Source organism: Hesperophylax consimilis, chromosome 17 (assembly GCF_061612785.1).
Source record: "Hesperophylax consimilis isolate HC1 chromosome 17, BYU_Hcon_1.0, whole genome shotgun sequence".
NCBI classification, from domain to species: Eukaryota; Metazoa; Arthropoda; class Insecta; order Trichoptera; family Limnephilidae; genus Hesperophylax; species Hesperophylax consimilis.
This window is the reverse complement of record NC_142852.1, coordinates 22,142,959-22,168,522: the sequence shown is the minus strand read 5'-3', so window position 1 is coordinate 22,168,522 and position 25,564 is coordinate 22,142,959. Positions and strand designations below refer to the sequence as shown.

Here is a 25,564-nt window from a genome sequence, read left to right as displayed (position 1 = left end):
AGCTGTAATCCGCCACGCGTTTATATGGCTCAGTCTGTCTGTGCAGATATATAAACAATAGCGCGTTTTGCTTTACCGTCCAACAGATGGTGCTGTTTTTTTTTAAAAAACATGTTTTTACCTGTCACGGGTCACAGGTGATATCTATATATCACCTGTGTATATAAGATTGTGAACAAACGAACATTTTTAAATGTATTTATAAATATAGATTATGGCATGAAACCGTAGTATGGTTGTTACAATAAAACATACTTGTTAACCTTGATCTATTCGTAGTAACATGAAAGTGAATCAATATTTATATATCAGGCTTATCCAACTGATAATTATTTAATGGTAAAATATGTGATAATTGTAATAAATAAATATACATGATAACTTCGTTTTTGGCTAACTTTCGGATCTTTTGCAGGTTTTATTTTTTTTATATTTCGTCTCTTTGATGTGTCAATTCATTTTGTCATGGAGCCCATTGACACAAGAAAATTATGTACAATTGAAGGAAATGCAGCGGAACAACAAATTGATACAGGTATGTATATATTTGAAATATTGATATTTCAGCCCTATGGTGGCTTAACGATAATCTATTTAAATGGACTGTAAATGTTAAACAGTTTGTTAAGCGTATTTGATCGGCTTAAAATAAGGAAGAGAGGAGATATGGATTCTTCTTCTTCTTTCGTATGGTGGGGGGGTCAGAGGGGGACATCTAGGTCTGCAAGCTAGTCTAGGCCTCAGGCGTCGCCATGTGGACCTCATCAATCCCGCCTGGGAATAAATGGAGCGGGCATTCGTTGACCACATGTTCGGTGGTCTGCACCGCACCACATTCACACATCGCCGACTCTTTAAGGCCCCATCTGTACATCATGTGGGCACAACGGCTATGGGAGCACCTTAACCTAGTTTTGCGAGGCAATGAGAACCCAGGCTGTCTCTCGGTGGGATCCTGTATGAGATGGGCCTTTCCCACGTTGGCTGTTTGCCACTCAAGTTTCCACCTATCTTCTGGGGAGAGAGGTAATCGGAGGAGCCTCTCTCCTTCCGCTCAGAAGGGCTTTCGGGACTTCAAGCGGCATGCCGGGTGGGAGACGACATCTTCGTGCAAAGGTATCGCGCTTTTTGGCAGCGCCTTCTTGTATTCCCTCAGTGTTGCAATTTCTCGCCTGATGTTTGGCGGGGTTATGTTTGCAAGTACGGGGAGTCAAGGGAGAGGAGTAGATTTTAAAGTCCCACTGATGGTTCGCATTGTGGCATTAAGCTGAATGTCTACCATGGAAGTGTGGGGGCTTCTAGCCTATACTGGAGCACAGTATTCAGCCGTTGAGAAAACCAGGGCAATTGATGCTTTTCTGAGCGTGTTGGCGTCACATCCCCAGCTAATTCCAGCTAGCTTATTAACTAATTTAAGCCTTGTCCTAGTTTTTTTACCCACTGTTTCCATGTGTTGCCGGTAGTTCAAGCTCCTGTTGAAAGTAACTCCAAGATAGCGGTGGTTGGGGTCATGGTAAATATTTTTTCCATCAACCTGAACACAGAGTTTGTCATTCTCTTGTGAATTGGTAAGATGAAAAGCTGTCGCAACTGTTTTCGACCCATTTGGCTTTAGTCGCCAATTGACGAAATATTCTTCCATAGCCTTTAGGTCAGAATTGAGTATATCGTCTGCTGCTTAAAGGGTTTTGGCTTGAGCTGTCATCTGCGTAATCAAATTTTCTGCCTTCAATGTGAGGAAGGTCTTGAGAGTAGATGTTAAAAAGCGATAGGGCTAGCACTGTGCCTTGGGCAAGACCATTATTGAGGGGTATTTTTTTGCTTTTTCGCCTCATAGAAAAACCCTGAAGGTACGGTCAGTTAGCAGTTGCTCAATGAGTCGTACTGTGTTGCCATCCTCTATGGTGTCTTAGAGTTCAACAAGGAGGCCTTTGTGCCCCACCGTGTCGTAGGCCATGGAGAGATCAATGAACGCTGCCACAGTCTTAAGCCGTTTCTGGAAACCAGATTCAATGTTTGTTGTCAGTGCTAACACCTGTCTGAATCCAGCTTGCTCTTGTGGGACCACTTTCTCCAGAATTGGAGTAAATCTGAGGAGCACAACTCGCTCTAGAAGTTTGTACATGGTACTTTAAAGCGAGATTGGCCGGTAGCTTTTCGGATCCTCTGGTGGCTTATTGGGTTTGAGGATCGCAATAACTTTAGTCTTTCTCTAGGGATTTGTTATTTCTTCTGTTTTGAAAATTTCAGTGAATAGTTTTGCAATACATAGTTTTGTCCGTGGCCCAGCATGTTTCAGAAAGTCTCGGAGAATTCACATCCAGCTGCTTTCATAGATTTTGTTGAAGTGAAGGCGATGTCTACATCATCAGCTGTAACGGCGACCACACTGTTAGGGTTCATCGGCCATTTTAGCCGCGCCGCCTTCAGAGATTTTTGGACTTGGTGGTTTATGTTAGACCTCGTTGTCGTTTACGAAATACGTAGTAGTTGTTGAGCAACATCATTTGGTGACACTTTGGGCATTGTTTTAGTTGGCTAATTTTCAGCTCAAAGTCGCCTGAGTGTTTGCCATGCTTTTCTGCTCGAGTGCTCGAAATTCATTTCTTCCATTAGTTCATCATACGTTTTTTTTCCGTTTCACACGCCCGTCATCCAGAGACTGGAGAAAGTCAGAAGCAGTGTCTGACAGTAGATAGATCTAATAGTTTTAATTATGTCATAGTAAATTGAAGATAAAGATGCAACTGTAAATCATGTAGTATGCCCTGTTTTTAATATAGTGTCTTCTGCGTGCAAAGTCGTTTCTTCCTCATCCAAACTGTCTCATAAATAAATATGTTTTTATCTGAATTGAATTGCCAGTTAAATCTTCAAAAAATTAAACTTAAGAAATATACATTACAAATAAAGATTTTATTTTAAATGTTGGAAACTTCCTACTTTATCGCTTGTCAGAAACGCTTACAAAATGTAAATTGATGAAAAAATAAAACAAATTTTCTTTTCAAAACAATGTTTTCTGAAAATTTCCATTCTATTAAACTAAATTACTCTTTTGAATGTATTTTCTAAAATAATTTGTTTTTTTTTAATTATTCAACAGGAACATATTCTGGCTTCGAGCTGCAGGAAGCTTACCAAGATCCTGAAGCTTACCAAGAGGAGGAAACTTACCAAGAACCTGAAACATACCAAACGCATAAAACTCGCCCGAAGGCAATTACTGAACCAGAAAGAAAGGCGTTCTCGTGTCTGTACTGCAGCTATTCCTCCCCACGTAAAGATGGCTTGAGGACCCACATGATGTCCCATACAGGGGAAAAACCATTTTCATGTACACAATGCAGCTATCTCTGTTCGACAAAGCAAAACCTCTCCCGGCACTTTCTAACTCATACAGGCGAGCGGCCTTTCGCGTGTTCCATCTGCAACTATGCTTGCTCTGAGAAATCAAGTCTCTCTAAGCATATGAAGGCTCATACAGGAGAAAAACCTTATCCGTGCCCGAGCTGCACCTATTCTTTCTCTGAGAAAACAGACCTGAGAAAACATCTCATGACGCACAGCGGAGAAAAACCATTCTCGTGTTCTGAGTGCAGTTATTCTTGCTCTTTAAAAGCCAGCATGAACAGCCATATGAGAAAACACACAGGAGACATGTTCCCCTGTCCCAATTGCAGCTATTCTTGTGCTCAGAAGTCCAAATTAAAGATTCATATGATGATTCACACGGGAGAGAAACCGTATGCGTGTGCTAAGTGCAGTTATGTCTGTTCACACGAGGCAAGTTTGCGGAGACACGCCTTGACTCACTCCGGTGAGAAACCATTCTCGTGTTCATATTGTAGTTACACGTGCTCGTTGAAGGCAAACCTCAACAGACATGTTTTAACCCATCTTTGAATATTTGATATCTTCTTAGTATGGGGGGCTTAGAGAAAAAGACTAGTGTCACGCAATTCATAATTGTGGCGGACGGCGTAGATTATTTTGACGGCTTTTTGTAACAAACGCTTAGTTTTATTTAGAATCATTATTTTAAGCTTTGACCTAACCGTAGAAGAACTGATATTTACAGATTTTTACTGTTTTAGTTCAATTTATTAATTTTAAAAACATTACTTTTATTTTCATTTTATTGAGTTTTTAAATATATATTTGCTACTAAAATTCTAACATAAATATTGACATTGGGTATAACAACTAAACTAGTAAAAAAAGAACTTGCCTTTTATAGGCAGCTTCATTGATGCTAAAAATGTCGATATCCGAATTGATTCTGATCAACGACAAGATTGCTTCTCCCACCGACATGACCCTTGGCAATTAGTTAGTCCTACAAGCTGAGGAATGCGGTCGGTGACGGAGATAACCATCGAGAACATAGAAATGTATGCTCTCTACGATTGCCGAGTATTCAAACCATCCACGAATCAGTCTGAAGAAATGTATACCAATGTGTACATCCCTTCTGATATTTCATCGAAGCGTCCCCAGCGAGCATCCCCAAAAGAAAGTCAGTAGGATAGAGCCCCTGGTAGTAGTCACACTCCTACATGTAGATAAATCTCATGAATTGATACTACAGGGTTTTCCATAAGAGATGTTATTTTGAATAGCCCGCTATTTCGGTAGATGTTAGTTTTGAAGCTGTCATTTTTTTTGACATTTGATAAGCAGAAACTACGCCATTAATAAAAATGGAACGATACACGCTTCAACTACGCATTGAAATTATTAAAATTCACTTGAGTGAATCAAATGCAAATCATCTTGAGTGATGAGGCCCATTTCCACCTCGGTGGCTTCGTCAACAAGCAAAATTGTCGCATCTGGGGCTCGGAAAACCCAAGAGTTATCGTTGAAAATCCTCTCTATCTTCAACGTGTGACTGTTTGGTGCGGTTTATGGTCCGGCGGAGTCATTGGACCTTACTTTTTCGAAAATGAGGCTGGAGCAACAGTTACGGTGAATGGATTGCGCTATCGGGAGATGATTAATGATTTTTATGGCCGGAATGGGATGGTATTGATCTTGACAACGTTTTCTTTCAACAAGACAGCGCTACGTGCCACACAAGCAACAAAACCATTGATCTTTTACGATTGAATATCAAAATAACACCTCTTATTGGAAAACACTGTATTATAAACTGCATTCTGCTGCTTTTTGGTTTAGTTGTCTTTTTGTGAGCTTAGTCAGTTCCTTGCCCTCTTTGTATAATCGCTTAAATGACTATACGATATTGCAGGTGATTATGAATGAATGTTTTTTTTAAATCATTTACTATTTATCTTGGATTGTTATGTGATTCGTTACACAAATCCAAAGATTTTTTTTAATTCGCTCTTCCTTTTCTCTTGGTGTGAAAAAGTAGGCTACAGTACCTACAGAGGAACTGCGACATTGCACTATCACCTGTCATGTTGATTTTGAAGCTCTGATACGTCTTCCATCAATCTTACCTCAGATTATCAATCGGTAGATACCTGAAATAATAGCGATAACGTGAATTTTAAATCAAGTGAATTTTCTTATTTTTTACGCGATAAAAAAATAATGCTATATTATGCAGATCGGTATGGTTTTGACAAGCTTGACTTTATATCAAAAGCTTCAAGAAACTGTAATAAAATAAAATATTAAAAAACTTAGAGTTCATATCAAAAATGCAGCAAACTGTTATTCTATGTTCCATTAACAAAAACAAACCGTTCCGCCACTTGTATCCTGAAAATTGCCAAAAAGGGAACATCACAAAAGTTTTGTTACAAAATAACACCACTTTTCTCAAAAATACGCGAAATTCGTCAAACAATAACTCGAATTTCATCAAAAATTAACGCGAATTCATAAAAAAAATAACACCAATATTCCAAAAATACGTCGAATTTCGTCATAAAATACGTGAGTTTTGCCTAAAATAATACCACATTTCTCCTAAAAATGACTCACAAATCAATCCCTAACACTTGGTTATTGTTATATTTCCAATTCCTCCTGATATGATCCAGATTTGTGTACCTTTAAAATTCAGTATGATAGTGCAGATATAATTTTGGGACTAACATTTGATCCAGCGGCCTTTGTGAGTTCAGTAAGTTCACAGTTACCGCAATCATCCTCTATGACATTTTTCTGACAGTTCACGCCTCACTATTAAACTAGGCTCGTATTTTTCGTTCAACAATTATTGCTTTTTAGATGTTTCTCCTAAAAACAGCTTTATTTTTGTAGGAAAGCCATTGTTGGTGCTAAATTTCCCATTAGATGGCGTTGAGATATGTTTTCTTTTTCAGATTTTCTTTGGTATATGTGTGTTGAAGGCTGATAATTTTTTTTTATTATTTATACAAATCGTAATATATTACTAAAGTTTTCGAGAAATCACAATATTTAAAATAGATACAGAAGAATTTAAATAAGAACTTAAATAACTACAAAAATAGAGACATATATAAAAAAGAAACAATGGAATAACTTTTAACTTACGACAATACAAAAGAATAAAATATAAAGACAGTCAGTTGACACACAGTCAAATTACTCATATTCATATATATATATATACATATGCATAAGATTACAACAATATCGGTATAAAAAAGCTTGATCTATTAATCATTTTTTAGTTTTATTTTTCAATTCGGTATTGCAATTTGATTGAATTTTTAAATCCATTGGAATCTTATTAAATATAGTAGGCACAAGATAAGAGAAAGTCCGTTGTTCGTATTTATTTACAATTTTCGGAATGGATATACCTTCATTTCTCCTTTTTCTTTGTATATTGAATCTGACGTTATGTTTTGACATATAATTTTAAACCATAATATTCCTCGAACAGATAATACGTGAACTGACTCATATAATAATTTTATTATTGCTTGTAATAATTTGTTGTCCATTTATGTATCTCGTTACGTTACAATTTGAAAATCATCCAATTTTGTATGCTGTTTATATGTTTTTATTGAACTTTATATAGATTTTCTTAAAATATTGCAACACAACACCTGTGAATTATTATTTCGTATAACTTTCATAAGTGACGATTTTAATTTCTGCATAATTTTTAACTAATCTTTTATATTTTAATTTATTTTTACAATCATGAGAACCGCGTTTTAAAATAACATGACAACTCAATTTTTAGTTGTATTATGTAATTCGATATATTGACAAAATATATGACAAAAAAGGTCCACATGACCTACATAACCGTATGTCTCTTGAGCTGTTTTCTGATATATTCGGAGGTCACACCTGACATGCCAAAGAGTTGGTGCCTTTTGCAAACCTTGAAAAATTAAATCTTTTTAAATAATTTTAACTGTGAAAACCGCCACAACACCCAGAATGGAACCACAATGTTTTTGGTCAGTTTGATTGCAAATAATCTGTCGTCAGCTTCATTCAAATGCTGGGTTTTACTTTAAATGGAATAAATTAATTTTATTACCAAAAAAAAAATTAAATGTCGTTTTGATAATTTTTTTTTTGAATGCAAAAATTGAAAAAAAATTGCAATATTTGTATAGCGCCGGTTTTATGAGAAAATCATCTCAAGGGCGCTGAATCGTGAACTTAGTGTAAGATTTATTGAATTACCCCTGTCAACCACTTTGTTTAATCCAAAGATTTCGTGATATCCTATATAACAATTTGTATACCTGTTCAGAAGATAGTAATGATTTTTTTAATACGTGTCTACTGCACAACAGTCTTGAGCCAGTGAGACTATGGCATCCTCAATCGGGGTGTGTTGAGAGGCTGAATTTAGTGACGAGGCTATTCAAATCTGGTCACCAAATATGCCTAAAGCCATTTCAAGCAACATTTCATGTCTGAATCGTGGACTTAATGAGAGTATCTTCCACTCTGTAACGTGCCACACGTATACAGTATAATATTTCTAATTAATAAATTGTGAAGTAACACATTCATCAAATCAAATTTACTTGCGCACGCCGGGATTTAAACCCGCGACCTTTGAATTGATTTATTTATAGGAAAAGCTTCAATTTCTAAGATGTTATGAATGGATGTAAATAGTATTCATTTTCTTTATATAAATTTTCTAAATGCATTAGAAATCATGTGTCAAATAAACAATAAATTAATTAATTATTTTAATGAAATCAATTGCCAATTGATTCAGTTGCTGTAGAATAATTTAATATAGTAGAATATCACAGCTATGTTTTATGTCGAAATAGTAACGTAGTAATTTAACCTTCATTTGAAATGGAATTTAATTAGAAATTATATTCGTTAGATTATTATTTTGTAGTAAAATCGCTTGAATAAATCATGTAAATGTATACAAGACTTTTTATGGTGTATAACGAATCTTGCCCCCTTCGTAATGTGAATAAAAAAATTAGGTAAATATTTTTTGTGGGTTATATCCATCAATGTAAAATGTCTTGAAGAAGAAGTTAACACTTACAAATATAAACGAAAGATGAAACAAAAAAAGACACAGAAAATAAAAAGATAATATATATTTATTTATTTTTTTATTTAATGAAAAACTAATGTTTAAAAGACATTTTTTATTCATAGCACAAAGGATAACAAATTATTATAAGCAATAATTAGTCGACCAAAAATAAAGTTTGTTGTTTACAGGTGGAAAAAAATATAATAAGCAGTAATTGTTGATTGAAGTACTAGTACATGTTGAATTATTTGGCGGGTTGGAAATAAGCTGACGTGGCTCAGTGGTCTAGAGGATTTGACCGGACATCAGGAGGCGCGGGTTCAATTCCCGTCGGCGGCATTTATTTTTTCTCAGGAGATATTTTCAATTTGTATTGATATTTCAGGCGACTAATTATTGCTTATTATAATTTTTTATGATATATTAATATTATATTTGTTTAATAGACGAATGATTTCATACATGATTTTTTTATGTGAAACCGTAAAAGAGTTCCAACTGCTCCCAACCGTCTGGAACCAGTGAGACTATGGTATCCACAATTGGAATATGTTGCGAGGCTGAAGGTAATGGGGAAGGGAAGGAGATGGACAAGTATTACGCTAAGACTAAAGTAGGTGTGTTAGTTGTGTAGTTCATTCATATTTAGTCACGATTTTACAGATTTACATATTATATTTACAAGTCATACGTCATTAAAAATTGTTTCCAAAAATAAAATAATCAGTATATTAAAACATAAAATTACATTTATCTTAGATATAAAATAAATTAGATATTGTATAACTTAGTGACTAAAATTAAGAGGTTGAAAAAGTGAAAGTATGTAAAGTATAATTCTACTTTCACTATAACTTGTATAATGAAAATAAACATTAAAAAATATATCACAATTCATTTGATTTAAAAATCGCATAAAAATTATAAGAGCATTACATTTTTTATGCATATATCACAACAAAAATTTAGTAATGTACCTTTTCAAGGAGTGTTTTTGAATACACTTATTTATACATTTTCAACAAGGAATTGGTTTCAATCAGATGAAATCATATTATAAGTCATCTGACGAAAAAATACTGCTATGTTTCGGATGCTGAACAATCTTAGTAAACTAATGGGATAAATTTTAGTCTTTTAGAAGTAATTTTGAGAGCACAAATAGTTTCAATATGAACATGTAAATGATTTCTCAGTTTGCTAGACCTGAAGATAAATGTTTTAAAAACATAAGAAAACTTTAAGATTATGAGAAATGTCGGTTTCAACTGATTTTATAACCATTTGTTGTAGTGTTTTCATGTCAGAACAGTTTGAGAATATCCAATTGATTGCCTCAGTTCAATAAACCTAAAGATATATGTCTAACTCTTTCAGTTTCAGTAACGTTGGCTTTAACCGATATGAGTAATTTAGTGTTGGGTTCTCATATGCCTTTTTAATGAGTAGTTTTGAGAACACGAATAGTTACATTCAGAACACGAGAATGGCTTCTCACCCGTATGACGCATTTTATGCTTTCTTAGACTCGACGAATCCGCACAGGAATAGCTGCAACTAGCACATGAAAATGGCTTATCCCCAGTGTGCTTTCGTAAATGCCTTCGCAGCGTTGATTTGTCCGCAGAAGCATAATTACACTCATTACAATGAAATGGCTTCTCGAGAGTGTGAGTTTTCAAGTGATTCTTTAATGTTGAGCCTCGCGAGAACGAATGGCTGCAGCGAAAGCATTTGAAAGGCTTAACTCCAGAATGTGTACTCATGTGATCCAATAAGATAGATTTCCTGGAAAAGAGACAGTCACACAGATCACAAGAAAATGTTTTTTTACCAGAATGAGACAGCATATGGCGTTGCAATGTGTAATTGTCCGCGGAAGCGTAGCTGCAGTAACAACATAAAAGTGGTTTCTCTCCAGTATGTCGCCACATATGCCTTGACAGTTTTTTCTCGTTGGAAAAGGTATACTTGCAGAGAGTACACGGGAATGGTTTATCTCCTTTATGAACCAGCCCATGTCTTGCTAAATACGTCTTTTGGTCGCATTTATAGCTGCAATGCGAGCAAGAATATGACCTGCCACTTTTTTTACGTTGAGGATTTGAAGGTGCTGCATATTTTGAATGAAAAGTTATGACGTGGTATCTCAGTTTTGATTTACTCGAGCACGAAAAATCACATTCATCGCATAAGTAGACTTCATCTCTTGATGTAGGTAGGATATTTGTTTCCACTGCTTCTAAATCCAATTGACTTTCTATGGAAGAACAGAGATTAAAAAGATCAAGTTATTTCACGTTCGTAGAAGACAATTAGAAAACATAAAATTAAACCAACGCTTCGGTCAAACTTAATGAGTATCATTAGTTCATATCAATACAGAGAAAATTAATAAGAGTCAGAGTGGGAAACAATACAATACGAAGGGATTAGTTAAAAGGAGCAGAAAGCGGAGCGGTTTTCCGTTCAATCTCATTCATCCGAAAGCTCTTCTTGAGTCTTCCTATATTTGGTATTAATATAATTTTATTCTAGCGAAGGAAGGGTACTCTAAGACTTGGTAAAAAATGTGGTCAAAATAAAGACAATGTTTCAACAAAGAGCAATAAATAGTGAAAATAAAACAAGTAAAGCAATCATCGCGTGACGCATTATAGTCATTTTAGTGGTTTGTGCATATTAAGAATAGAGAAGCAGTTTTAAGTAGGAGATTTCAAATATACTTAACGCTTTTATTTGTAATTTGGCTAAAGATCAACAAAAAAATCAATAGCAAACAATGTCATAAGTTTGACACAATCGCCAATATCATCTACACATCAGGACTTCTTCAAGACCCGCATTAATTGTCTGAGCGTAAGAAGTCCTGTATGAACTTGACCGTATTGCGTTTCTCCTGTCTGTACATTTGTTTGCACGTTTGATTTGTTCAAATATGAAAGCGTCATTTTTTATTAAGGATTTCATCAAATTTCAACGTTCATTTGCGAGTGCTGTGAATATCCTGTTCAAGTTCTGTTAATATATCATTATAGGCCAGTTACTTGACAGAACTGAAATAATAACAGAACTTGAAAATAATTTTCATAGAACTTGAAAATTAACTTTGAAATTTGAAGAATTGTTCAAATTCTCTGAAACACCCATCCTTAGACATTCTCATTCACAATTTTTTATTAAAATTATGGAATCTACCTGCCTAAGAAAATTTTTAAAATATATTTGTTATTGAGATGGTGAAGTTTCTTTGGATGAATGGTATAATTCCATGTAAATAAATTTAATGTTACAAAAATATACGGTTTATAATTAAGTAAATAGGTATTTAAGAACCTACTTACAAGTCTTATGATTTTAGAAGCTATTTTGGTTTTGATTTATTAAATAAGAGTAAATTTGAAACGTACTTTTTTGGACTCAAAAATCATTCAACAATCCTTCACCCGATACAAAAAATGAGGGAAAACAAAAACAATTTCAAATACGAAAATAAAAGAATAAAAAAGGCATTATTATAAAAATAAATAAAACGTGCGTATAAATACGTAAAACACAATACCATTACAATACACACTTCATAATATATGACAGTACCTCATAATGTTAACCAATTTTTTTTATTTATGTACCGCCTATTATATTTTTTAGACATTATCACATAATGTTTAAAAAATACTTAATAGTATTGCATCAACAGAACAAACAAATAAATAGAATCACTTAGCGCCACAACCCTTGGGCCACGAGTTTAAATTTAAATTTGGCGACAACAAAAGCATTTCATCGCTAACTCCGGGGGGATGGTAACCTTTTTCAGATGTTACGTAAAAAAAATATATGGGTCTCACCCGAATGGTTAGGAGTGATGTTAATAGCTTGGTCCAAGGATTCCAAGTCAATGTCGAGAAGGTCAATTTCTGGAAATGTCTTGGAGATCTCCTGTTCTTCTTGGGATCCTGGGAGATTAATTGTCTCAGAAACATCTAAATCACCACCGAGTTCCATAATGTCACCACCCTTGACACTTGATAACTTTACTAGATATAGATACTGCTGTGTGCTATGCTATGTCTGAAATGAAATTAGCAATAAGACAGTGTATTTACCCCTAACTAACCTCTTTATCGTATTCGAAAGCGACCATTCACAAATTATTCTGAAAAAAATACAAGAGACGCGCTTGGTAAAGCCAGACGAAAATATCGATTACTAAAATATGTGCTGCCAGAGGTGAAAAATGTTTTTTTTTGTATTTTTCTTGTACTGGGAACATAGACAATAGAATTTTCAGTGTTCTATCAGCTTTGGATAATAAATTAATAATACGTTAGGGAAAGAGATTGACAGTGCGAACATTGCATTCACTAGCATTGCCAACATTGGATTTGGTTTGACAGATTGAATACATACCTACCCTCTAATCCAGTATTTCTAAAGTGGGCCTTATCGCCCCCTGTGGTGGCTGGAGGCTTTCGGGGAGGCAGTAAAAGGCTCAAAGATAACTAAAACGCTTAAGGATAACTAGCAGGTAGAGGATGACAAATCCAATATATAAAAATCGGATGGAATAGTCAGATTAAAATTATGATATTATTTTTAACTATTTAACGTGTACCCAGCGTTGCTGGGGGTTATCTTTTCGAGATAAACAAATCCCATTGGGGTCTTTTCTGTAGGCCGTTTTAAGATATACAATTCCATGGTACATTATCTTTTTATGCATCTCATAAGGTTTAGCCAGCGTTAGCAATGTAAGCCCCAAATGTATTTTTTTTACGAAACGATAACAAAACACCGATTTTTCTCCCTTTCTAAAAATAAAATATGATTTTAATTTATATATACCTAAACCTTCAGAAAGAAATTCTCTAAATGATAGTGAAAACGCTATCAAAATATGTTGCGTGGTTTAAAAGAACTAAGCGCACAAACAGACAGACGCGGATAGCGACTTTATTTTATTCTTATTTAGAAATGATCAACTACTTTTTAAGAGATAAGGTTTTTTATGCATAGCACAAAGAATAACATATATTATTTTCAAGCAATAATTATTAGCCTCGCATTTGATAGAGCACCTGACTGACTCAATTCCCGTCGGCGGCATGTATTTTTTCTCAGAAGATCTTTACAATTTATATGGGTGTTTCAGGCTACTTTTTGCTTGTGATAATTTGTTATCCTTTGTGCTATGCATAAAAACCTTGTCCATAAACATTAGTTCATCATATAAATTAATTTAAAAAAATTGATAACATAATAAATAAAATAATTAAAACCGGCAGAAAAAGGACTCGAGGATGATTGCGGTAAATATGAGAACCCTGAGACGTACATGCCTAATATCTAGGAAGCGAACTCAATGGACTCACAAAGGCCGCTGGACCAAATGCTGTTTATTTAGTCCCAAAACTACAGGATTTTCCAAAAAGAGGTGTTATTTTGGGTAGCCCGCTATTCCGGTAGGTGTTACTTTTGAAGCTGTCATTTTTTGACATTTGACAAGCAAAAACTACGTCATTAATAAAAATGGAACGATACACGCTTCAACAACGCATTGAAATTATTAAAATTCACAATTATTAATTATTAGAATTCCATCGAAAATTCCAACTTGAGTGATGAGGCTTATTTCCACCTCGGTGGCTTCGTCAACAAGCAAAATTGTCGCATCTGGGGCTCGGAAAACCCAAGAGTAATTGTTGAAAAGCCTCTCTATCCTCAACGTGTGACTATTAGTGCGGTTTATGGTCCGGGGGAGTCATTGGACCTTACTTTTTAGAAAATAATTCTGGAGCAACAGTTACGGTGAATGGATTGCGCTATCGAGAGATGATTAATGATTTTTTATGGCCGGAATTGAATGGTATTAATCTGGATGGCGTTTACTTTCAACAAGACAATCGTGATACTTGCCCGACGCCCGACAAGCCACCATCATGCGCCACCTGCAAGTTCTTCAGGAAACCGGCCACACACAAGACTGGCTCCCCTGACTGTCCAGCCCGCCAAGCCGCTGAGAGACGGGAACTATCTCGTGTAAATTTTTTAGGCTGAACCGGAATAGTCATCCCAGTAATACAATTTTCTATTCCTATTATCAAAATATTCGCGGTCTCAATACGAAATTAAATGCCTTCAGATGTTCCGTAAACATAAGTTCTTATGATTTCTTATTTTTCACTGAAACATGGTTATCAGACAATATTCCTTCAACCGAACTTGGACTGCATAATTATAATATTTTTCGCTGTGACCGCTCCTCCTCTTCAAACAAGTCTAGAGGTGGTGGGGTTATGATATGTGTTAAAAAAATACTCTTGCCACATTCTTGATTCTCGTAATGATGTATCTGAAAAACTATTTGTTTGTGTTCTGCTTGGCTCCAAGAAACTTATCATTGGTTGTATCTACATTCCCCCATCCTCTTCAACAGATATCTACAAGTCACATACTGAAGCAGTAGAACGTATTTCTATAAATGCCGATTCATTATTTATTTGCGGTGATTACAATCTACCGAAAATAATATGGCTCAATGAAAATCATGGTGTAAAAACTCCTAGTAATATTTCCCTTCAAGCTTCTATAATAATGAATCTATTTGCGTACTTGAACATGTTCCAACTAAACTCAATCCATAACTGTCAAGGTTACTGTCTTGACCTGATCTTTACTAACACGCCTAGCGTTTGTGTTAGTGAAGCTTCTGACTCATTACTACCAATAGATAAATATCACCCACCACTCGATATCAACTTCACTAATCCTTTCAAAAATGTTACCTTAAAATCAACGGTTACATACCACTACAAATTTATCAAAGGTGACTATACTAGCATGAACAGATATCTCGCCCAAACTGACTGGACATTTCTTGAATCGAACATCAATATTAACGATGCTACATTTAAATTCAACGAATGTATAACTCATGCCATAGACTTATTTGTACCTAAGGGAACTTATTCCCAGCCTAAGTTTCCCATTTGGTTCAGCATGAAACTAAAGAAGTTGATAATCGAGAAAAAGAAAATACACAAATTATTCAAATGTACGAACAACTTGGCGCATTACCATAAATTTTCTCAGCTAAAGCTGGGTCCAGACATGTTCTTTTGTCCGTACCGTACCTCCGTTTCGTATCAGCGTCGCGATCAAGAACGCTAGTTTGGACGCCCGTTCGGTACGGTACGGTGGTACGGCGTCTCGATACGGATAGAGGTACGCTCCGATCCATCGCGAGTCGGTTTTTCGACCCGTTCAAAGGCGATACGGTACGGGTCTGCGCCAGTCTGGACGTGTTCGCGGCGTCTTACATCTTTCTCTGTTTTTGAACAATTCTAACTCCCACCAACGTCGCCTTTTTTGTTTTTTTTTCGTTATATTATTGTGAATAACAATGAAGGACGCGCAAGCAATCGTAAAATTCTCAAACACTTCCACAGTCGACGACATGGTGGGAGGAAATGAACACGCGATGATCGGAGCGACGTTACGGAGATACGGGCTCTTGATCGCGACGCGGATACGAAACGGAGGTACGGTACGGACAAAAGATGATGCGTCCAGAGTTTTTGGATCGCGACGCTGGTACGAAACGGAGGTACGGTACGGACAAAAGAACATGTCTGGACCCAGCTTAAGAGAACTATCCAAAATCGAATCTGTTAGGTGCTACAAATCCTACATCAAACTCACTGAGACACAATTAAATCTTAATCCTAAACAATTCTGGAAATTTGTTAAACAAAAAGTACTAATGATAATGATCTCCCTCCAAGTATGTTCTTTCGTGAAAATCATGCTACCAACGGTCTCGACATTGCTAACCTTTTCGCTGAACACTTCTCCTCCGTCTATTCTGATACCTCGTGCACTATCCCTCCACTCAACTATACTAATACTATTGATTTAAATAATTGCCAAATCACACTTATAGATGTCTTTTACTCCTTAAAAAATCTCCCCAGCAAAACAAGCACTGGTCCTGATGATATTCCAGAAATATTACTGAAGGAATGTAAATTTACTATATCTAAGCCAATTTGTTTGTTATATAACTTGTCAATATCATCTGCCACTTTTCCAGACTCCTGGAAAGTTTCTTATATCAGACCTATTTTCAAATCAGGCAATAAGTCGAACGTAGAAAACTATAGACCCATATCGATATTATCCCATATTCCTAAAATATTTGAGTCAATAATCACGAAGAAAATCACACCTATCTTTAAAAATGTATTGATCGAGGAACAGCATGGATTTAGATCTGCTAAATCTACTACTACTAACTTACTATCCTTTACCAATTCCATCGTCAATGGTCTAGGTCTAGAAGATAACTCACAAATAGATGTTCTATATACCGACTTCTCTAAAGCTTTCGACAAAGTAAGCCACTCAATCCTTATGACCAAACTATATGCTATCGGTATTAGAAACCCCTTGCTATCATTCTTTAATTCTTATTTAAGCAATAGAAAACAAAGAGTTAAATTAAACAACTTTGTGTCTACTATTATTGAAGTAACGTCCGGCGTACCTCAAGGAGCACATCTAGCACCGCTTCTTTTTAACTTGTTTATAAACGACATTATTAGTATTTTTTCTCATACACGCTTTTGGCTTTTTGCGGACGACAATAAGATTCTAAAGATAATAAAAAATCACGATGACTGCCTTCTTTTCCAATCGAATATCGACTCTTTCAATGATTGGTGTAAAATTAATTGCTTGAAACTAAATGTCGATAAATGCAAAATTATGTCCTTCTATAGATCAAAAAACCGATTGTCTTCAAATACAAACTTAATAATATTTGCTTAGCAACTGTTACATCTATTAAAGACCTTGGTGTCTCTCTTGATAGCAAGCTTTCTTTTCGGATCACATAACTGCAATCGTTAATAAATCGCTCAAACTACTTGGTTTCATCACTAGAATCACTTCGGACTTCAAAAACGTAAATACCCTTAGAACTCTTTACTGCTCCTTGGTTCGCCCCCATCTTGAATATGCTTGTGTTATTTGGTCTCCTTTTTATGCTGTCCACATTCGACGCATTGAATCTGTTCAACATCGGTTCTTAAGAGGGATTGCTAGGAGGCCAGGTTTAGAAAAAGGCAAATACTCATATGATGAAATTGAACGAACTCTAAACCTCTCTCCTTTGGAAGTCCGTCGGGAAAGAAATGACCTCATTTGCTTCTTCAAAATTATAAATGGTATTATTGACTCACCTACGCTACTGCAACTCATTCCCTTCAATATCCCCTCGCAAAGACTCGGAAATAATGAACTGCTCTTCCTCAACCATCATTCGACAAATTACGGATATTATTCACCATTGTCCAGAATGTGTAGACTGGTCAACTCAAGTCAAAACCTTAACTTTTTTGGGATAGGTCTAAATGATTTTTGCCAGTCGCTAAACAAGTGACGGAATATTAAGTGTCTTGTGGTCCTGACCCACGGCGTATTCTTGACTTGATTCGACTTGTCACTTTATTTTCTAATATTATATCTACCATATGTCTTTGCTTTCATGTACCTTTGTCTACTCCTATATTTTTCATTTTACTTTATTCGTGTTATTATTTTGTAATTTGGACGATGTCCGTTAATAAATAAATAAATAAATAAGACGGCACAACGTGCCACACAAGCAACGAAACTATTGATCTTTTACGATTGAATATCAAAATAACACCTATTATTGGAGAACCCTGTATTACCACAAAATCGACCAAATTTAGGATACGTACTAAAATTGCTCGCTCTAAATAAATTAGCCAAGCGCAGATAAGGCAAATACGAGTGCGTAAAAAGATTTCAGTGTTAAGGCGAAGCTTAATGCCAAATCACTATTATAATTAATCTTTACAAAGAATTGGTGTACATAATGAATATTAAAAAATATGCTTTAGATAAATTTAAGATTTTCCTATCGTTTCGCTTGAGTAGAATACAAATAAAAAAATAATTAACTCAATAAAAAATATAAATGCAAACTACTAAAAAATATTATTTCTCAGTAGAAATGTATGAACGCATAAAGGTAATAACTTTAAAACATACAGTATTATAGCTAAGATTATCTGTGACAGTTTCACTTGATTAACTCTTTTGCTTTCTTATAAAATTATTTACAAAATAAATAAAAACCAGTTTTTTGCTTGAAATTGAACGTTTCTAGACTCCGTTTGACAAACTATTTTAATGCCTATTACCTACGATATTAGGTACACCAAGAATATACACATTTTTGGCTTGTAGCTTCCCCTTAATTATTGTCTGTAAACAATAATATAATACGTTATAAATAAAAACTTTTCACTACTTGATGTGAAAGTATAAAATGTTTGGAAAAATTTTTTGAATCGTAATAATTTGCGTATAAAAAGATTAAAAAAATAGTAAATAATAACGTAATTAAGTAAGTAATAACGTAATACATTACGTAACTAAGGCAATTGGTACAGCACTTGACTGGAAATCAGAATGCAGCGGGTTCAATTACCATCGGCGGCATGTATTTTATTCACATTTTTTCAATTTACACAGGACGTGTTTCAGGCTAATAATTATTTCTTAAAAATAATAAAAGTTTGTTTTACATCCAAATCAGATGGAAGTTACTGAACGCGACGACTTACGACTGTTTTTAAATAAATCTGAACCTGATATTAACAACCTCGTTGAAATGAATCAGATCCATCCTTCAAATTAGATATTTTGTCAAATCTTCTTTCAAGGTTAATAAAAATTCTTCTAAATATGATAAAGTATCAGTTTTATTTTCTCTCGTTGTAACATTATTTGATCTCAAAAATAGGATAAGGGTCCACCATCTAACTTATCAATTTTTTTTTAACCTTTCTTTATCTGTGGTGTGTATACTTGTAATATGTTTATTTGTGTATATTTGAATAATAAAAAATAATTGTTTTATTATCAATAAGACTTGTTTACTGTGGTTTTCATTTCTTTGATAAAAATCAATGTCGATTTTTTACATCTGCCAGGAGTTGGGGCTTCTGCCTGTCCATGGAATCCTAAACATTTTATTTTATTGAAATATTTGGTAAATAATTCATAGGGAATAGGGTAGGTATAGTAAAAAATACAAGTAACTCATAGTGGAATTGATAATATTTATTTAAAAACATGTATTTATGACATTATTTTAATAATAATAATCAAAATATCATAATTAAGAATTATAAAATAAAGAAAAAAATTTAAAAAACTTAAGTAATATCCTTTTTGTCTTAATTTAACTATGAAAATACGAGTGAAAGCTGTTTCCAAACCATTTAATACTATATAAGGCAAATTAGATTAATTATATAATTAACTTAAAAATAAGAACAGTTGAGTTTTCTTTATTCTCTTGTAAATTCTCAAAGTACACTAACACAGGAACTTTGATGGAAAATGTTCTGTTGTGGACTGACGAAAACTTCAACTTTGTTTTGAGCGGCGACAAATATAAATTGAAAATCCAGGGGAATGTTAAAGAAAAGGGTCACCCACATGGCTTTAAAATATGCGACACCAGCAACAGACGTTCTTGGCTGTATCCAGCACGAAAAACAAAATTGCCTGATGAAAACTATCTTCCATTGAGTAAAGGTGTTTGCGCAATGGTCCTCAATTAGCAATACTCATTATTTCTAAGCATGAATTTTCAAGTGATTATCCAAATGTCCCTTTTGTATTGAAGTAAAATCACAAAGAGAACAAGCGAAAGGACGCTCGCCTGTGTGAGTCCTGTAGTGCCGTCTCAAAGTGCTGACGTCAGAACTGACATACGCACACTTTGAACAACTAAACGGTTTCTCACCGGAGTGTATTCTTAAATGTCTTCTCAATGTTCCCTTATCACAAGAAGCATAGTCGCATTCACTGCACAAAAACGGTTTGTCCAAAGAATGCGTTTTCAAATGACGATTCAAGTAAACTTTTTGTGAAAATGTACAGGTGCACTGCGTACAATGAAACGGCGTGTCTTTAGAATGCGTTTTAATATGCTCCGTCAGTCTCTTCTTCAAAGAGCAAGTATAACTGCACTGTGGACATGCAAGCGGTCGCTCCGTTGAGTGAGTTAGCAGGTGACGGTTAAGGACCGACCTATCTGCACAACAAAAAGTACACTGGGCGCAGGAATACGGTTTTTCTCCCGAGTGCGTGAGCAAATGTCCCTTTAAGTTTGACTTTCGATTGCTACGATAGCTGCAGTGCGGACATAAAAAAGGTTTATCTCCACTGTGAGTTTTAATATGTTCCTTTAATCGTTTGGTCTGTGTGCAAGTATAACTGCAAAGGGTACAAAATAAAATTTCTTCGATTTTATCAACTTTTACAAGATTTTTAATCGTTTTTGTCTCGTCACGTGATATATTTCCTTCATTTTTCTCTCCAGCGCTAGCGTGAATTTTCCCATGCTCTTTAAACGCATATTTCTGACTGCACTTAAAATCACATAACGTGCAAATCAGTGAGTTAACTTTCTCAACAGCATGAGTTTTCTTGTGTTCTTTCAACATTTTCTTCTGATCGCATGTAAAATTACACAATGAGCAAATCAGTGTTTTAATTTTTTCGGAAGAGTGAGTTTTCTCGTGTTCTTTGAGCACTTTTTTCAGCGTGCATGTAAACTTGCATAATGTGTTTGCACAAGTTAGTTCTGTTTTTTCCTCCAAAAATTTAACTCTTCCGTGTATTTTCATGTGACACTTTAAATTAGATTTGCGATTACTGGAGTAAGGGCATTCCGTACACGAAAACGGTTTATATTCGTTGTGGTTTGCCAAATGCTCTCTCAACCTCTTTTTCTGGAAACATGTATAGCTGCATAATGTACAAGAGAGAACATCACCTTTCTTGATTGGCACCGTACTTCCTGTAGTGTTTCCTGGAAGTAAAAAGTTCAAATAAAAAAATTTTATACAATGATTCAACTAGAAGCTAAAACATTATTTATACATTTTTTGGTGGAAAATGAGTAATGAACTACCGAGTAGACTCTACCGAGGAAAGTCCAAATTAATGGGTTTAATTGTTTGCTCATACCAAAGATATTTACAAATTATTTCAGTGCGTTAAAGTAAAAATTTTTAAGATGTTAAAACTTTCAACTCTTTTATCTGGAAATAATACATTATGTTTATAAAAGAGGTCAGAGGTCAGTGATCCAAATGTGTTGACAATATAATAAGATAGAGTGTGCTGAAGTAGACATTTTCATCGATAATTTGTCTACAGAATAGTCCTGTCAGAAGATATTATAAAATAGAATATATGATATAGAATAATAAAAGCTAATATTCATATTTTTTGCGAGTTATGTAATTATAGCCTTCTAGTTACAAAATTCCGCGAATTTGAACACATTTACGATATTTGAGAAAGTATTGCCAACTGCATGAAATCTAGGAACAAGTGAGCAACTAAATGACTCAGTCCTGATACTGGTGTTGCTATTAAAATAATTTTGATAGAGTATTTCTAGTTGGTAACTAGGCTAAGTAAACCAGGGCTGTCTGTAAGTTATCTTTATATGAATAAGTTCTGTCTGCAATCTATTTTGCTAATATTAAATATTTGTTGTTAATTTTCCCGAAAAAAGAAACTGAATTCAGTATTATTTATTTTAACTGGATTAAAATGGAAGAGACACAAGCGATGCAAAGTATAAATAGCACAACCCAGCGTTACATATTGTTTCGCAATGGCAGGACATTTTTTATGGTACTGTGGTAACCGATGTAAGCAACATAAAAATTAATATGATAAACATACCTAAATGATTGTCTGTGTCTGAAACTTGGTCACTACCATCATCAGGGAATGCCAAATCTATTTCCACATCAAACAAATCTTCGTTATTTTGATCTGTTTGGTTTCCGATTTCAAACGTTGGCAAGTTTTCATTATTCATGATTTTCCAAGTTCAATATAACACAGCAGCTGTAGTGTAGTTTGTTCGAAATCTGTAAAATACAAAATAACAAATGTTGAAAATAGCATTTTTAGGTTAAGAGTCTTAGGCGTCCCGGAGACGATCAATTATCAATGGTACTAAACTCTAAACCAGAATCCCACTCTCATTTATAACGCCCAACAATTGAAATCTCAAATAAAAAGCTTATCACAAAATATAGGGAGATCAGAGATACATAATATACTGACACAAAATATAGGGAGATCGGAGATAAATAACATACTAGCACCAAATATAGGGAGATCAGAAATAGATAATATACTGACACCAAATGCAGACTGAAACCGAAACCGCTCAACTGGACAAAAAAACACAATTTCTTATATTTATAATAATTTTATATTATCCACAGTACCAAAACTTTTAATAACATGTAAATTAAATCCTCAGCACGGGACATACCAGTGAGGATATCACTATCTCTATTTGTTACAAAAAAACGAAGACAATAAACCACTTATTATGATTCTAGCTACGCGAATTTACATCATTGATGCGATTGACAATTGCTAGTAATTGATCGTTTACTAAGGCAATTGAAGTGATTGACAATTAAGACCTCCAATTTGCGGGGGTAATGGTGTGTATTTCGATTAAGCATATAGACGCAATACACAAGCGATAGTTTATGATGTTTCGCCGTGTGATAATCGTTTGATCAATTGCTCTATTTTTATCTATCTATCTATCTATTTTATCGTTTCATTGCGGAACGATATTTGTTTTTCTTATAATTGCATTATATCGCGTTGTGGAAACTTTAGGTTTCCGCAGACGTCCACAAACTGGAACAAAAGTATAAACGGTTCGATTGAAGTTACGTCAATCGCTCTTCACTGTACATTGTCAATGACGTAAGCACATTGACAATTTATAGTGATCATCTTCGGACATCATTTACCTATCCGGAGGCACAGGTAAGATTTTTCTAATGTGGTAAATATTATATTGTGAGTACGATGGGAGTGAGCAGAAAAGGAATTATAGCAGAGGAAGTTTTTAATTGACTACTTTTTCACATCCTTCATCACAATTACACATTATTTGCTTGAAATACAACATAAACAGTGCGTATTTTTGGGTGCTGACATATGATCAGTCGGTTAAAATGTACAGCATCAGGAATGTATCAAAACAATTGTATCAAAATACTAGCCGTATCAGCAACGCGTAGCTATGGTTCAGTCTGTCTGTGCAAATAGAGAAACAATAGCGCGTGGTGCTTTTACGACCGAAAGATGCTCTTTAAAAAAAACAACAGCGCTGTTTTAAAAAAAAATCTGTTTTTGCCTGTAACGGGTAACTTCTATATAATATATAGGTACATAAAACACACGCGTATTCGAATGTAACGTTGTGTCAAAATTTCAAAGCAATCGGTGAAAAACTTTCTGATATTTAAGATTTTGAACAAACGAACATTTATATATTTCTTCATTTAGGTAACAAAGAAAAATCAATACAATATATGTTAGAGAAGTCACTTGAAATGAAAGAACACAAAACTGCGCTTTAAATACTTTTAGGATTTGAACATAAATTTGAATATTACTTACTTTATATATTCTCGTATGAATTTTACCGCTAGTGTGGATGACAGCAACTAATTAATAATACCTACTTACAATATCCCAAATTCGAAACGTTTCTGTGTAAACCTTGGTAAAGTTTTACCTAAAACTGCTCTTTTTAATGCGCATTTAAAAAAAAACAATATTTTATTCAACTTAAAGACAATAAACAACAACTTTTCGCATTTACGATTTTGAAAAATAATGATATTTAATATTATTTACGCAAATAATAATTTACGCGAAAATTTGCCAACCGACGCACTATTTTGACAGAACTACAATGTGAAGTTCGCGCATAAATTGCGTTTGTTTAGTTTGTTCAGTGTAGGCACTGCCAACCTAACAATAAAAAACATGAAACACAATCGGAAGCTAGAAACGCTAAAATCTTAATATAATTAGTAATAATTGATTGTAAAATTGGCCAACAAATCTCTAATCTGATTTGTACTTATATGTACTATAAAACAATCATTTAACCAGGTATATATATTTATTTACCTATAATCATTTAGGTAATTTAGGCATTCGGGATCGCTGGCCACACTTAATACGATTTTTTTTTAAATAAAACCTTTTGATTTTAGGTTAGGTTAGTTTTGGTTTGGTTAGGTTATGTTAGGATAGGTTAGGTTAGGTTTATGCAAAACGTTGTTGTTTATTGTCATTAAGTTGAATTAAATGTTTGTTTCTCTTTAAATTCGTATGAAAAACGGCAGTTGCAGGTAAAACTTCGATAAGAATTGGCGATATTCCAGTTAGAAAATATCCCCTATGAACATTGTAAACACATTTCACAGTGTCAACCAATGTTTTTAACGTATATTATTTATACTACGATGTATATTGATGTTAATTAAATTAAATTTAAGATGGATACTTGAGACACGAGTGAAAGGCAAGCGATTTTACTAAACGTCAAGTAAAAGTTGTGTTGCCAGTTAGAAAAAAAAATAATATTTTAGAAATTTATTATTCTTTCGTGAACAAATTGATTAACAAATTTTGTAGGCTTATTCGGGGATTAGAAAACAAACGGTCTTATAACAGTAGTTCTTAGAACAGTAGACCACGGTTCCACAAAGTTTTAATATTTTTTTCTCCTTTAATCTATCAAAATTTCCTCAGAATATATGTGTAAGTAGGTACTTACAGATATATTCTTAGCAAGTCACATATGTCCGAGTCCATGTTTTATGATATTTCTTTCTTTCATGTGGAAATACTTAATTTTTCGACATTAGAAAGAAAAATAATCATTCTTTTCAGCTTACCTCAAATATTTATACCTGAATCCATTAACAAAATCCTAAAAGATTCATTCATAGCTGAAAATCGAACCAGACATAAATATATATTTGCATGCCCTAAACTACATAATTCTTTTGCTCAGCACCATTATACCCACCAAGGAAAACGTTTTCTTCAATAAATTACCAGCAGAAATTAGAAGCATTAATGATAAAATAACAAAAATTGAACTATGCAAAAATATATTTTAGAGAAATCGACAAAAAAAACTGATTCCCC

At 34.3% G+C, this 25,564-nt stretch overlaps 1 protein-coding gene and 1 long non-coding RNA gene across 2 annotated transcripts; one reads left to right on the top strand and one right to left on the bottom strand.

Moving 5' to 3' along the window:
* Positions 1–419: 419 nt before the first annotated feature.
* On the top strand, positions 420–5,268 carry LOC149416243 (uncharacterized). The gene is made up of 3 exons (XM_089641920.1): positions 420–535; positions 3,107–3,337; positions 5,255–5,268. Exons 1-3 carry the CDS (start codon positions 466–468, stop codon positions 5,266–5,268), a joined length of 315 nt encoding a protein of 104 aa, XP_089498046.1. The 5' UTR covers positions 420–465.
* Positions 5,269–19,723: 14,455 nt separating this feature from the next.
* Positions 19,724–24,164, bottom strand: LOC149416242 (uncharacterized). Its single transcript, XR_016303673.1, has 3 exons — positions 24,017–24,164; positions 22,259–22,449; positions 19,724–21,371 (listed from the first exon to the last, which is right to left on the bottom strand). It is a non-coding gene; the product is annotated as an uncharacterized LOC149416242 (long non-coding RNA).
* Positions 24,165–25,564: the final 1,400 nt, after the last annotated feature.

Coding starts and splice junctions, on each gene's coding strand:
- LOC149416243 (XM_089641920.1), top strand. CDS start 466: ATGGAGCCCATTGACACAAGAAAATTATGTACAATTGAAGGAAATGCA. Junction 536..3,106: donor GGAACAACAAATTGATACAG/GTATGTATATAT, acceptor ATTATTCAACAG/GAACATATTCTGGCTTCGAG.